Source organism: Staurois parvus, unplaced genomic scaffold, assembly GCF_062004578.1.
Source record: "Staurois parvus isolate SC_StPar_1 unplaced genomic scaffold, SC_StPar_1.0 ptg000374l, whole genome shotgun sequence".
NCBI classification, from domain to species: Eukaryota; Metazoa; Chordata; class Amphibia; order Anura; family Ranidae; genus Staurois; species Staurois parvus.
In genome coordinates this window covers 1,145,621-1,161,499 of record NW_028318170.1, presented here as the reverse complement: position 1 = coordinate 1,161,499, position 15,879 = coordinate 1,145,621, and the positions used below count along the sequence as shown (strand labels likewise).

At 34.9% G+C, this 15,879-nt stretch overlaps 1 protein-coding gene across 1 annotated transcript in view; it reads left to right on the top strand.

The window, feature by feature from the left end:
• The window catches only part of LOC149456154 (NACHT, LRR and PYD domains-containing protein 3-like), a 61,827-nt gene extending 55,645 nt beyond the window's left edge, over positions 1-6,182 (top strand). The window contains exons 6-8 of the mRNA XM_089685370.1: positions 512-566; positions 5,409-5,463; positions 6,088-6,182. Coding sequence (XP_089541496.1) covers positions 512-566; positions 5,409-5,463; positions 6,088-6,182 — 205 coding nt within the window. The remainder of the gene's footprint in view (positions 1-511; positions 567-5,408; positions 5,464-6,087) is intronic.
• The last annotated feature ends 9,697 nt before the right edge of the window (positions 6,183-15,879 follow it).

Sequence of the window (15,879 nt, the reverse complement as noted above, 5' to 3'; positions counted from 1 at the left end):
ATAAATATAAAAATAAAAATAAATAAAAATAAAAATAATTAAATTTAATCATGAACACGCACTACGGACATACAACTGAATATTACCAATTCGACAAGAAACAATTTATATCAATATCTGCATTCAACCCATTAGGATGCAATGTACCCATTTGGTAAATCCACTTCGTTTCATTTTGGGACACATTTATTACCATATTGCCTCCCCTCCATGGGACTTCTACTCTATCTATCCCACAAAATTTCAACGATGCCGGATCTCTATTATGATATCTTCTAAAATGGTATGATAAACTATGATGTTTGAACCCCTTCTTTATGTTCCTAATGTGTTCTCCCAATCTGGTGGCAAGTTTCCTAGTTGTTCTCCCTATATACTGGAGCTTGCAAGGGCACTCCAGCAAATAGGTCACATGCGTACTATCACATGATATGAATTTATTGATCTTATGGGATCCTCCATTATAACAGGATTGAAAAACCTTTATTTGCTTCTTTTTATCCCCTTTCAGGGTTCTACAAACCAAACACCTCCCACATTTGAAAAAACCAACCCTATCCAAGAAGGTAACCAATTTTTTAGGTACATCTGGAACATTTTTAACAAGTCTAGACCTTAAAGTAGTTGGTTTTTTATATATAAACAAGGGCTTACTAGGTAACACTTTCTCAAGCGTTTCATCCCTCATCAAAATAGGCCAATATTTTTTGATTATGTTTTCAACTAATTTGTAATGCTTAGAATATCCTGTGATAAAAGCCACATCCCCCAACTTGTTTTTACTTGCTTTTTTCTTAAGAAGTTCATCTCTACTAATCTTATTAACCTGTTCTAATGACATAGCCAAATTTTCTTCTCTATATCCTTTCTCCCTAAACTTTTGCAATAACACTTCAGCCTGTTCCAAAAAAACACCTTCATCATCACAATTACGTTTGATCCTAATAAGCTGACTCTTAGGAATGGATTTTAGCCAATTTTCATGGTGACAACTAAAACTTGGGATATATCCATTCCTGTCTACTTGCTTGAAATATGTCTTAGTATAAAACCTGTCATCTTTCTTGTAAATTGTCAGATCCAAAAAATCAACTGCCACCTCACTAATATTTTTAGTAAATGATATGTTATAAGAATTAATCCCCATTTTTTGGATAAACTCCTCCAGTGTCTCTCTTGTACCTCTCCAGATTATAAAGATGTCATCGATAAATCTTCTATACACCAGCAACTCTGTGGTTTGTTTCTTAAAAATAGCTTCACTTTCCCACCTACTCATGAATAAGTTAGCCACCGATGGTGCATACTTGGCCCCCATGGCCACGCCTCTTGCCTGCCTATAATATTTCCCAGAGTACCAAAAGTAATTATGTGACATAGCTAAATTTAGACTATTAAGTAAAAATTCAGTTTGTTGTGGTTTTAAACCTGCCTTAGCCTCCAAGGCCCATCTAACAGATCCTAATGCATCCGTATGCCTTATGTTAGTGTACAGGGAATTGACATCCACACTCGCCATCACACATTTCCCCTCTTCCCTAATTCCCTTAATCAGATTAATCAAATCTCCACTATCCCTCAGGTACGCTGGAAACACTGGAACTAGAGGCTGTAGAAATTTATCCACATATTCACCCAATCTACAAAACAATGAATCTACCCCACTCACAATGGGTCTCCCAGGGGGTTTTTTAAGATCTTTGTGAATTTTTGGTAACTGGTAGATCACAGGTGTTATTGGAGCAGAGGGTACCAGATATTTAGTCTCTTTTTTGTTAAGTATACCTTTTCTACCCCCTTCTTTGACATGTTTTACTAACAAACTCTTATATTTATTGATAGGGTTACCCCTTAACAACTCATATGTTTCAACATCATCTACCAATCTACTTAGTTCTGTATAATAATCCACCTTATTTAGTACTACCAGGCCACCACCCTTGTCGGCTGGCCTTATAACAATATTTTTATTTTCCTCCAGCCTTTTTATACCAATATCTAAATCTTGTTTCTTCCTCATAAAGGGAATGGCTAAATCCTCCAGATCATGTTCCACCATTTTTTTAAACGTTTCTACACAACAGTTGTTGGAAATTTTCGGATTAAACACCGATTTATTCCTCAACTGTGTATGCAGAAAATAATCATCTCCTTTTGCACTATTATACTCAAAATTAGTTTTATTCGCCCAATACTTCTTTAAATTTATTTTCCTTACAAACTTATGTATATCAATATAGGTTTCCAGTTTATTCAGTTTTTTGTCCGGTGCGTATTTCAATCCTAATGCTAAAACTTTTAACTCTTCTTCATTTAAAACAGAATCACTCAAATTAAAGATCCCTTGATTTAAGTTGACCTCTTTCTTTTTCCTTGTCCCCCCTCTGCATCCCCTCCTTTTTGCCAGTAGGGTTCTTGTTGGTTCATAGGAGGTCTCCACCCTCCTCCTCCCCTCCTCGGTGGATAAAAAGGTCCACCTCTTCCCCTCATCTGAAAAGACCCTCTTCCTCCTCCCCCTCTCCACGGGGGTCCCCCATACCCCCCCTCTGAAAATCCTCCCTCATTGGAGGGAAACCATATTCCTGAGGTGCTAGATTGCCCCAATTGTTAAATGGCTCAAACCTATTATATACTGGCACATTATATTTTGGTGTCCCATTTTGTCCCTTATTTTTTATGGGGGATTTTCTTTTATCCTGAGGGGATTTATTTTTGACCATAGGTGATTTCCCTGTCGTCCTCTCATTTCCTGTTCCTGGTGAGGAGCTCCTAGATTCACTATTATTAATTGTAACATCTTCCTGCCACTTATAAACATTATTATTTTTATAATCCTGCATATCCCGATAGTATTTCTTAATTTTCTTTTTCTGTGTATCTTCATCCACTTTTTTAACATATTCCTGAATTTGTTTAACCTTATCTCCAAACTCACTAGAAGTATTGAAAGGTGTCATTTTATCTTTTAATTCTTGGATTTTATCATCCAACAATTTAAGTTTCCTTTTCCTTCTCTGTACAATAAGTTCCATTAATTTCATTTCCACATTATTAAAGAAAGAAAACCATTCCTCATCCAATTCTTTACTTGTCAAACCATCATTGGGTCCCACCTCCCACCTTAACCTTCTAGGCGTGATCCCCTCTTTAATATATTTTTCTAAAGTGACTACATCCCACCATGCTCTAATCTGTTTATCCAATGAATTCTTAAGGTGCCTAAAATCTTTAGTTAAATCCATATGCTCATAATTCTGTGAAAAAACATCCTCTATATTAACTCTTTTCTGAGATGCAAAATTAAAAATATCCATAGCTGCTAAGTTTCAAAGATGTGATAACACCTCAAATATGTAAAAAAACAAAACCTCAGCGCTCAGGACTTCCTATTTACCATATAAAACCCCGTGAGATGCTGCTGTGCACAGGTACAAAAGACCAAAAACTTTTAACAATGAAAACCAGCGCAAACCCACATGATCAATTACATTACTCAGTGTAAAAAAACATTAATGTGCTAATAAAATTATATATAATAAATTATATATAAATTATGTTGATACAAAAATATATCTATAAAATTATGAGTCCAGTGAAAAAACAAAGTGACAAAAAATCAGAAAAATCCCAGAAAGTATATATATATAAATAATTAAAGTCCCGTGACAAAATTAATCAAATTAATTTATAATATATTTTCCATATGATTCTTCCGTGTTACGGATCCCTTCACCATCCACCAGTGCAGAAATCAACATTAACCGCACTCACCAGATAATGGTGAGTCACACGCCTTTCAGGATTGTTAAGGGCTCCTGGACCCCCTTTACTTTCTCTGAGACCTCCAAGTGCTGTTTCCTCTCATGTCTAGGTACCTCTTCTGCTTACTCCTCTCACCGAATCCCCCAAAGGAAAATCAGGAAGAAGAAAAGACCATAGCGTGATACCGCAGTAACTTCTCCTCAAATTAATCTCTCCAGACCACTCACATTCTTTTGCGGGATATAGCCCGCTTTTTATTCAAAACAACAGCGATTCTCTTCAAAATTGATCCACTTTTCATGTACACCGATTATATAAGGATTATATAAGGACCCCACAGTTTAGTGTGCAGCAGGATGGCAGACCTCAGCTACAGACTCTTCTCCTTAGACTAAGATGGCCCCTTGGAACGCACCGCTCGGCGTGCGCTCCACTCACCGGAAATGACGTCAGACGACGGACCAGGCAACCGGAAGTGCGTCAACGCGTTTCGCCCCACCCACAGGGCGTTATCAAGACGCTCATTACCACTTCCTAGCCGCTTATAAAGCTTTGGGAGATCCCTCCCACTAATTCCTCTGGCACAAAAACCTGGATACAAGCATATCAATCACCACCATCCATCTGCACACCCATGTGGGATCCCTGTACATCGGAGGCCATTTCAAAAAATACATTACTTAAAAAATACATTGCTTCAAAAACATACTTTACTTAGAAAATATTCTTTAATATAAAAATAAATATAAAAATAAAAATAAAAATAAATAAAATAAAATAAAAATAAAAATAAAAATAAAATAAAATAAAATAAAAATAAAAAATAAAAAATAAAAATAAAAATAAAAATAAAAATAAAAATAAAAATAAATATAAATAAAAATAAAAATAAAAAATAAATAAATAAATAAATCAATAAATAAATAAAATAAAATAAAAAATATATAAAATAAAATAAAATAAAATAAAAATAAAAATAAAAATAAAAATAAAAATAAAATAAAATAAAAGTAAAAATAAAAATAAAAATAAAAATAAGATTAAAAATAAAAATAAAAATAAAATTAAAAATAAAAATAAAAATAAAAATAAAATAAAATAAGAAAAAAATATATAAATAAAAATAAAAATAAAAATAAATATAAAAATAAAAATAAATAAAAATAAAAATAATTAAATTTAATCATGAACACGCACTACGGACATACAACTGAATATTACCAATTCGACAAGAAACAATTTATATCAATATCTGCATTCAACCCATTAGGATGCAATGTACCCATTTGGTAAATCCACTTCGTTTCATTTTGGGACACATTTATTACCATATTGCCTCCCCTCCATGGGACTTCTACTCTATCTATCCCACAAAATTTCAACGATGCCGGATCTCTATTATGATATCTTCTAAAATGGTATGATAAACTATGATGTTTGAACCCCTTCTTTATGTTCCTAATGTGTTCTCCCAATCTGGTGGCAAGTTTCCTAGTTGTTCTCCCTATATACTGGAGCTTGCAAGGGCACTCCAGCAAATAGGTCACATGCGTACTATCACATGATATGAATTTATTGATCTTATGGGATCCTCCATTATAACAGGATTGAAAAACCTTTATTTGCTTCTTTTTATCCCCTTTCAGGGTTCTACAAACCAAACACCTCCCACATTTGAAAAAACCAACCCTATCCAAGAAGGTAACCAATTTTTTAGGTACATCTGGAACATTTTTAACAAGTCTAGACCTTAAAGTAGTTGGTTTTTTATATATAAACAAGGGCTTACTAGGTAACACTTTCTCAAGCGTTTCATCCCTCATCAAAATAGGCCAATATTTTTTGATTATGTTTTCAACTAATTTGTAATGCTTAGAATATCCTGTGATAAAAGCCACATCCCCCAACTTGTTTTTACTTGCTTTTTTCTTAAGAAGTTCATCTCTACTAATCTTATTAACCTGTTCTAATGACATAGCCAAATTTTCTTCTCTATATCCTTTCTCCCTAAACTTTTGCAATAACACTTCAGCCTGTTCCAAAAAAACACCTTCATCATCACAATTACGTTTGATCCTAATAAGCTGACTCTTAGGAATGGATTTTAGCCAATTTTCATGGTGACAACTAAAACTTGGGATATATCCATTCCTGTCTACTTGCTTGAAATATGTCTTAGTATAAAACCTGTCATCTTTCTTGTAAATTGTCAGATCCAAAAAATCAACTGCCACCTCACTAATATTTTTAGTAAATGATATGTTATAAGAATTAATCCCCATTTTTTGGATAAACTCCTCCAGTGTCTCTCTTGTACCTCTCCAGATTATAAAGATGTCATCGATAAATCTTCTATACACCAGCAACTCTGTGGTTTGTTTCTTAAAAATAGCTTCACTTTCCCACCTACTCATGAATAAGTTAGCCACCGATGGTGCATACTTGGCCCCCATGGCCACGCCTCTTGCCTGCCTATAATATTTCCCAGAGTACCAAAAGTAATTATGTGACATAGCTAAATTTAGACTATTAAGTAAAAATTCAGTTTGTTGTGGTTTTAAACCTGCCTTAGCCTCCAAGGCCCATCTAACAGATCCTAATGCATCCGTATGCCTTATGTTAGTGTACAGGGAATTGACATCCACACTCGCCATCACACATTTCCCCTCTTCCCTAATTCCCTTAATCAGATTAATCAAATCTCCACTATCCCTCAGGTACGCTGGAAACACTGGAACTAGAGGCTGTAGAAATTTATCCACATATTCACCCAATCTACAAAACAATGAATCTACCCCACTCACAATGGGTCTCCCAGGGGGTTTTTTAAGATCTTTGTGAATTTTTGGTAACTGGTAGATCACAGGTGTTATTGGAGCAGAGGGTACCAGATATTTAGTCTCTTTTTTGTTAAGTATACCTTTTCTACCCCCTTCTTTGACATGTTTTACTAACAAACTCTTATATTTATTGATAGGGTTACCCCTTAACAACTCATATGTTTCAACATCATCTACCAATCTACTTAGTTCTGTATAATAATCCACCTTATTTAGTACTACCAGGCCACCACCCTTGTCGGCTGGCCTTATAACAATATTTTTATTTTCCTCCAGCCTTTTTATACCAATATCTAAATCTTGTTTCTTCCTCATAAAGGGAATGGCTAAATCCTCCAGATCATGTTCCACCATTTTTTTAAACGTTTCTACACAACAGTTGTTGGAAATTTTCGGATTAAACACCGATTTATTCCTCAACTGTGTATGCAGAAAATAATCATCTCCTTTTGCACTATTATACTCAAAATTAGTTTTATTCGCCCAATACTTCTTTAAATTTATTTTCCTTACAAACTTATGTATATCAATATAGGTTTCCAGTTTATTCAGTTTTTTGTCCGGTGCGTATTTCAATCCTAATGCTAAAACTTTTAACTCTTCTTCATTTAAAACAGAATCACTCAAATTAAAGATCCCTTGATTTAAGTTGACCTCTTTCTTTTTCCTTGTCCCCCCTCTGCATCCCCTCCTTTTTGCCAGTAGGGTTCTTGTTGGTTCATAGGAGGTCTCCACCCTCCTCCTCCCCTCCTCGGTGGATAAAAAGGTCCACCTCTTCCCCTCATCTGAAAAGACCCTCTTCCTCCTCCCCCTCTCCACGGGGGTCCCCCATACCCCCCCCTCTGAAAATCCTCCCTCATTGGAGGGAAACCATATTCCTGAGGTGCTAGATTGCCCCAATTGTTAAATGGCTCAAACCTATTATATACTGGCACATTATATTTTGGTGTCCCATTTTGTCCCTTATTTTTTATGGGGGATTTTCTTTTATCCTGAGGGGATTTATTTTTGACCATAGGTGATTTCCCTGTCGTCCTCTCATTTCCTGTTCCTGGTGAGGAGCTCCTAGATTCACTATTATTAATTGTAACATCTTCCTGCCACTTATAAACATTATTATTTTTATAATCCTGCATATCCCGATAGTATTTCTTAATTTTCTTTTTCTGTGTATCTTCATCCACTTTTTTAACATATTCCTGAATTTGTTTAACCTTATCTCCAATATATATATATTAAAGAGGGGATCACGCCTAGAAGGTTAAGGTGGGAGGTGGGACCCAATGATGGTTTGACAAGTAAAGAATTGGATGAGGAATGGTTTTCTTTCTTTAATAATGTGGAAATGAAATTAATGGAACTTATTGTACAGAGAAGGAAAAGGAAACTTAAATTGTTGGATGATAAAATCCAAGAATTAAAAGATAAAATGACACCTTTCAATACTTCTAGTGAGTTTGGAGATAAGGTTAAACAAATTCAGGAATATGTTAAAAAAGTGGATGAAGATACACAGAAAAAGAAAATTAAGAAATACTATCGGGATATGCAGGATTATAAAAATAATAATGTTTATAAGTGGCAGGAAGATGTTACAATTAATAATAGTGAATCTAGGAGCTCCTCACCAGGAACAGGAAATGAGAGGACGACAGGGAAATCACCTATGGTCAAAAATAAATCCCCTCAGGATAAAAGAAAATCCCCCATAAAAAATAAGGGACAAAATGGGACACCAAAATATAATGTGCCAGTATATAATAGGTTTGAGCCATTTAACAATTGGGGCAATCTAGCACCTCAGGAATATGGTTTCCCTCCAATGAGGGAGGATTTTCAGAGGGGGGGGTATGGGGGACCCCCGTGGAGAGGGGGAGGAGGAAGAGGGTCTTTTCAGATGAGGGGAAGAGGTGGACCTTTTTATCCACCGAGGAGGGGAGGAGGAGGGTGGAGACCTCCTATGAACCAACAAGAACCCTACTGGCAAAAAGGAGGGGATGCAGAGGGGGGACAAGGAAAAAGAAAGAGGTCAACTTAAATCAAGGGATCTTTAATTTGAGTGATTCTGTTTTAAATGAAGAAGAGTTAAAAGTTTTAGCATTAGGATTGAAATACGCACCGGACAAAAAACTGAATAAACTGGAAACCTATATTGATATACATAAGTTTGTAAGGAAAATAAATTTAAAGAAGTATTGGGCGAATAAAACTAATTTTGAGTATAATAGTGCAAAAGGAGATGATTATTTTCTGCATACACAGTTGAGGAATAAATCGGTGTTTAATCCGAAAATTTCCAACAACTGTTGTGTAGAAACGTTTAAAAAAATGGTGGAACATGATCTGGAGGATTTAGCCATTCCCTTTATGAGGAAGAAACAAGATTTAGATATTGGTATAAAAAGGCTGGAGGAAAATAAAAATATTGTTATAAGGCCAGCCGACAAGGGTGGTGGCCTGGTAGTACTAAATAAGGTGGATTATTATACAGAACTAAGTAGATTGGTAGATGATGTTGAAACATATGAGTTGTTAAGGGGTAACCCTATCAATAAATATAAGAGTTTGTTAGTAAAACATGTCAAAGAAGGGGGTAGAAAAGGTATACTTAACAAAAAAGAGACTAAATATCTGGTACCCTCTGCTCCAATAACACCTGTGATCTACCAGTTACCAAAAATTCACAAAGATCTTAAAAAACCCCCTGGGAGACCCATTGTGAGTGGGGTAGATTCATTGTTTTGTAGATTGGGTGAATATGTGGATAAATTTCTACAGCCTCTAGTTCCAGTGTTTCCAGCGTACCTGAGGGATAGTGGAGATTTGATTAATCTGATTAAGGGAATTAGGGAAGAGGGGAAATGTGTGATGGCGAGTGTGGATGTCAATTCCCTGTACACTAACATAAGGCATACGGATGCATTAGGATCTGTTAGATGGGCCTTGGAGGCTAAGGCAGGTTTAAAACCACAACAAACTGAATTTTTACTTAATAGTCTAAATTTAGCTATGTCACATAATTACTTTTGGTACTCTGGGAAATATTATAGGCAGGCAAGAGGCGTGGCCATGGGGGCCAAGTATGCACCATCGGTGGCTAACTTATTCATGAGTAGGTGGGAAAGTGAAGCTATTTTTAAGAAACAAACCACAGAGTTGCTGGTGTATAGAAGATTTATCGATGACATCTTTATAATCTGGAGAGGTACAAGAGAGACACTGGAGGAGTTTATCCAAAAAATGGGGATTAATTCTTATAACATATCATTTACTAAAAATATTAGTGAGGTGGCAGTTGATTTTTTGGATCTGACAATTTACAAGAAAGATGACAGGTTTTATACTAAGACATATTTCAAGCAAGTAGACAGGAATGGATATATCCCAAGTTTTAGTTGTCACCATGAAAATTGGCTAAAATCCATTCCTAAGAGTCAGCTTATTAGGATCAAACGTAATTGTGATGATGAAGGTGTTTTTTTGGAACAGGCTGAAGTGTTATTGCAAAAGTTTAGGGAGAAAGGATATAGAGAAGAAAATTTGGCTATGTCATTAGAACAGGTTAATAAGATTAGTAGAGATGAACTTCTTAAGAAAAAAGCAAGTAAAAACAAGTTGGGGGATGTGGCTTTTATCACAGGATATTCTAAGCATTACAAATTAGTTGAAAACATAATCAAAAAATATTGGCCTATTTTGATGAGGGATGAAACGCTTGAGAAAGTGTTACCTAGTAAGCCCTTGTTTATATATAAAAAACCAACTACTTTAAGGTCTAGACTTGTTAAAAATGTTCCAGATGTACCTAAAAAATTGGTTACCTTCTTGGATAGGGTTGGTTTTTTCAAATGTGGGAGGTGTTTGGTTTGTAGAACCCTGAAAGGGGATAAAAAGAAGCAAATAAAGGTTTTTCAATCCTGTTATAATGGAGGATCCCATAAGATCAATAAATTCATATCATGTGATAGTACGCATGTGACCTATTTGCTGGAGTGCCCTTGCAAGCTCCAGTATATAGGGAGAACAACTAGGAAACTTGCCACCAGATTGGGAGAACACATTAGGAACATAAAGAAGGGGTTCAAACATCATAGTTTATCATACCATTTTAGAAGATATCATAATAGAGATCCGGCATCGTTGAAATTTTGTGGGATAGATAGAGTAGAAGTCCCATGGAGGGGAGGCAATATGGTAATAAATGTGTCCCAAAATGAAACGAAGTGGATTTACCAAATGGGTACATTGCATCCTAATGGGTTGAATGCAGATATTGATATAAATTGTTTCTTGTCGAATTGGTAATATTCAGTTGTATGTCCGTAGTGCGTGTTCATGATTAAATTTAATTATTTTTATTTTTATTTATTTTTATTTTTATATTTATTTTTATTTTTATTTTTATTTATATATTTTTTTCTTATTTTATTTTATTTTTATTTTTATTTTTATTTTTAATTTTATTTTTATTTTTATTTTTAATCTTATTTTTATTTTTATTTTTATTTTTATTTTTATTTTTATTTTATTTTATTTTTATTTTTATTTTTATTTTTATTTTATTTTATTTTATTTTATATATTTTTTATTTTATTTTATTTATTTATTGATTTATTTATTTATTTATTTTTTATTTTTATTTTTATTTATATTTATTTTTATTTTTATTTTTATTTTTATTTTTATTTTTTATTTTTTATTTTTATTTTATTTTATTTTATTTTTATTTTTATTTTTATTTTATTTTATTTATTTTTATTTTTATTTTTATATTTATTTTTATATTAAAGAATATTTTCTAAGTAAAGTATGTTTTTGAAGCAATGTATTTTTTAAGTAATGTATTTTTTGAAATGGCCTCCGATGTACAGGGATCCCACATGGGTGTGCAGATGGATGGTGGTGATTGATATGCTTGTATCCAGGTTTTTGTGCCAGAGGAATTAGTGGGAGGGATCTCCCAAAGCTTTATAAGCGGCTAGGAAGTGGTAATGAGCGTCTTGATAACGCCCTGTGGGTGGGGCGAAACGCGTTGACGCACTTCCGGTTGCCTGGTCCGTCGTCTGACGTCATTTCCGGTGAGTGGAGCGCACGCCGAGCGGTGCGTTCCAAGGGGCCATCTTAGTCTAAGGAGAAGAGTCTGTAGCTGAGGTCTGCCATCCTGCTGCACACTAAACTGTGGGGTCCTTATATAATCCTTATATAATCGGTGTACATGAAAAGTGGATCAATTTTGAAGAGAATCGCTGTTGTTTTGAATAAAAAGCGGGCTATATCCCGCAAAAGAATGTGAGTGGTCTGGAGAGATTAATTTGAGGAGAAGTTACTGCGGTATCACGCTATGGTCTTTTCTTCTTCCTGATTTTCCTTTGGGGGATTCGGTGAGAGGAGTAAGCAGAAGAGGTACCTAGACATGAGAGGAAACAGCACTTGGAGGTCTCAGAGAAAGTAAAGGGGGTCCAGGAGCCCTTAACAATCCTGAAAGGCGTGTGACTCACCATTATCTGGTGAGTGCGGTTAATGTTGATTTCTGCACTGGTGGATGGTGAAGGGATCCGTAACACGGAAGAATCATATGGAAAATATATTATAAATTAATTTGATTAATTTTGTCACGGGACTTTAATTATTTATATATATATACTTTCTGGGATTTTTCTGATTTTTTGTCACTTTGTTTTTTCACTGGACTCATAATTTTATAGATATATTTTTGTATCAACATAATTTATATATAATTTATTATATATAATTTTATTAGCACATTAATGTTTTTTTACACTGAGTAATGTAATTGATCATGTGGGTTTGCGCTGGTTTTCATTGTTAAAAGTTTTTGGTCTTTTGTACCTGTGCACAGCAGCATCTCACGGGGTTTTATATGGTAAATAGGAAGTCCTGAGCGCTGAGGTTTTGTTTTTTTACATATTTGAGGTGTTATCACATCTTTGAAACTTAGCAGCTATGGATATTTTTAATTTTGCATCTCAGAAAAGAGTTAATATAGAGGATGTTTTTTCACAGAATTATGAGCATATGGATTTAACTAAAGATTTTAGGCACCTTAAGAATTCATTGGATAAACAGATTAGAGCATGGTGGGATGTAGTCACTTTAGAAAAATATATTAAAGAGGGGATCACGCCTAGAAGGTTAAGGTGGGAGGTGGGACCCAATGATGGTTTGACAAGTAAAGAATTGGATGAGGAATGGTTTTCTTTCTTTAATAATGTGGAAATGAAATTAATGGAACTTATTGTACAGAGAAGGAAAAGGAAACTTAAATTGTTGGATGATAAAATCCAAGAATTAAAAGATAAAATGACACCTTTCAATACTTCTAGTGAGTTTGGAGATAAGGTTAAACAAATTCAGGAATATGTTAAAAAAGTGGATGAAGATACACAGAAAAAGAAAATTAAGAAATACTATCGGGATATGCAGGATTATAAAAATAATAATGTTTATAAGTGGCAGGAAGATGTTACAATTAATAATAGTGAATCTAGGAGCTCCTCACCAGGAACAGGAAATGAGAGGACGACAGGGAAATCACCTATGGTCAAAAATAAATCCCCTCAGGATAAAAGAAAATCCCCCATAAAAAATAAGGGACAAAATGGGACACCAAAATATAATGTGCCAGTATATAATAGGTTTGAGCCATTTAACAATTGGGGCAATCTAGCACCTCAGGAATATGGTTTCCCTCCAATGAGGGAGGATTTTCAGAGGGGGGGGTATGGGGGACCCCCGTGGAGAGGGGGAGGAGGAAGAGGGTCTTTTCAGATGAGGGGAAGAGGTGGACCTTTTTATCCACCGAGGAGGGGAGGAGGAGGGTGGAGACCTCCTATGAACCAACAAGAACCCTACTGGCAAAAAGGAGGGGATGCAGAGGGGGGACAAGGAAAAAGAAAGAGGTCAACTTAAATCAAGGGATCTTTAATTTGAGTGATTCTGTTTTAAATGAAGAAGAGTTAAAAGTTTTAGCATTAGGATTGAAATACGCACCGGACAAAAAACTGAATAAACTGGAAACCTATATTGATATACATAAGTTTGTAAGGAAAATAAATTTAAAGAAGTATTGGGCGAATAAAACTAATTTTGAGTATAATAGTGCAAAAGGAGATGATTATTTTCTGCATACACAGTTGAGGAATAAATCGGTGTTTAATCCGAAAATTTCCAACAACTGTTGTGTAGAAACGTTTAAAAAAATGGTGGAACATGATCTGGAGGATTTAGCCATTCCCTTTATGAGGAAGAAACAAGATTTAGATATTGGTATAAAAAGGCTGGAGGAAAATAAAAATATTGTTATAAGGCCAGCCGACAAGGGTGGTGGCCTGGTAGTACTAAATAAGGTGGATTATTATACAGAACTAAGTAGATTGGTAGATGATGTTGAAACATATGAGTTGTTAAGGGGTAACCCTATCAATAAATATAAGAGTTTGTTAGTAAAACATGTCAAAGAAGGGGGTAGAAAAGGTATACTTAACAAAAAAGAGACTAAATATCTGGTACCCTCTGCTCCAATAACACCTGTGATCTACCAGTTACCAAAAATTCACAAAGATCTTAAAAAACCCCCTGGGAGACCCATTGTGAGTGGGGTAGATTCATTGTTTTGTAGATTGGGTGAATATGTGGATAAATTTCTACAGCCTCTAGTTCCAGTGTTTCCAGCGTACCTGAGGGATAGTGGAGATTTGATTAATCTGATTAAGGGAATTAGGGAAGAGGGGAAATGTGTGATGGCGAGTGTGGATGTCAATTCCCTGTACACTAACATAAGGCATACGGATGCATTAGGATCTGTTAGATGGGCCTTGGAGGCTAAGGCAGGTTTAAAACCACAACAAACTGAATTTTTACTTAATAGTCTAAATTTAGCTATGTCACATAATTACTTTTGGTACTCTGGGAAATATTATAGGCAGGCAAGAGGCGTGGCCATGGGGGCCAAGTATGCACCATCGGTGGCTAACTTATTCATGAGTAGGTGGGAAAGTGAAGCTATTTTTAAGAAACAAACCACAGAGTTGCTGGTGTATAGAAGATTTATCGATGACATCTTTATAATCTGGAGAGGTACAAGAGAGACACTGGAGGAGTTTATCCAAAAAATGGGGATTAATTCTTATAACATATCATTTACTAAAAATATTAGTGAGGTGGCAGTTGATTTTTTGGATCTGACAATTTACAAGAAAGATGACAGGTTTTATACTAAGACATATTTCAAGCAAGTAGACAGGAATGGATATATCCCAAGTTTTAGTTGTCACCATGAAAATTGGCTAAAATCCATTCCTAAGAGTCAGCTTATTAGGATCAAACGTAATTGTGATGATGAAGGTGTTTTTTTGGAACAGGCTGAAGTGTTATTGCAAAAGTTTAGGGAGAAAGGATATAGAGAAGAAAATTTGGCTATGTCATTAGAACAGGTTAATAAGATTAGTAGAGATGAACTTCTTAAGAAAAAAGCAAGTAAAAACAAGTTGGGGGATGTGGCTTTTATCACAGGATATTCTAAGCATTACAAATTAGTTGAAAACATAATCAAAAAATATTGGCCTATTTTGATGAGGGATGAAACGCTTGAGAAAGTGTTACCTAGTAAGCCCTTGTTTATATATAAAAAACCAACTACTTTAAGGTCTAGACTTGTTAAAAATGTTCCAGATGTACCTAAAAAATTGGTTACCTTCTTGGATAGGGTTGGTTTTTTCAAATGTGGGAGGTGTTTGGTTTGTAGAACCCTGAAAGGGGATAAAAAGAAGCAAATAAAGGTTTTTCAATCCTGTTATAATGGAGGATCCCATAAGATCAATAAATTCATATCATGTGATAGTACGCATGTGACCTATTTGCTGGAGTGCCCTTGCAAGCTCCAGTATATAGGGAGAACAACTAGGAAACTTGCCACCAGATTGGGAGAACACATTAGGAACATAAAGAAGGGGTTCAAACATCATAGTTTATCATACCATTTTAGAAGATATCATAATAGAGATCCGGCATCGTTGAAATTTTGTGGGATAGATAGAGTAGAAGTCCCATGGAGGGGAGGCAATATGGTAATAAATGTGTCCCAAAATGAAACGAAGTGGATTTACCAAATGGGTACATTGCATCCTAATGGGTTGAATGCAGATATTGATATAAATTGTTTCTTGTCGAATTGGTAATATTCAGTTGTATGTCCGTAGTGCGTGTTCATGATTAAATTTAATTATTTTTATTTTTATTTATTTTTATTTTTATATTT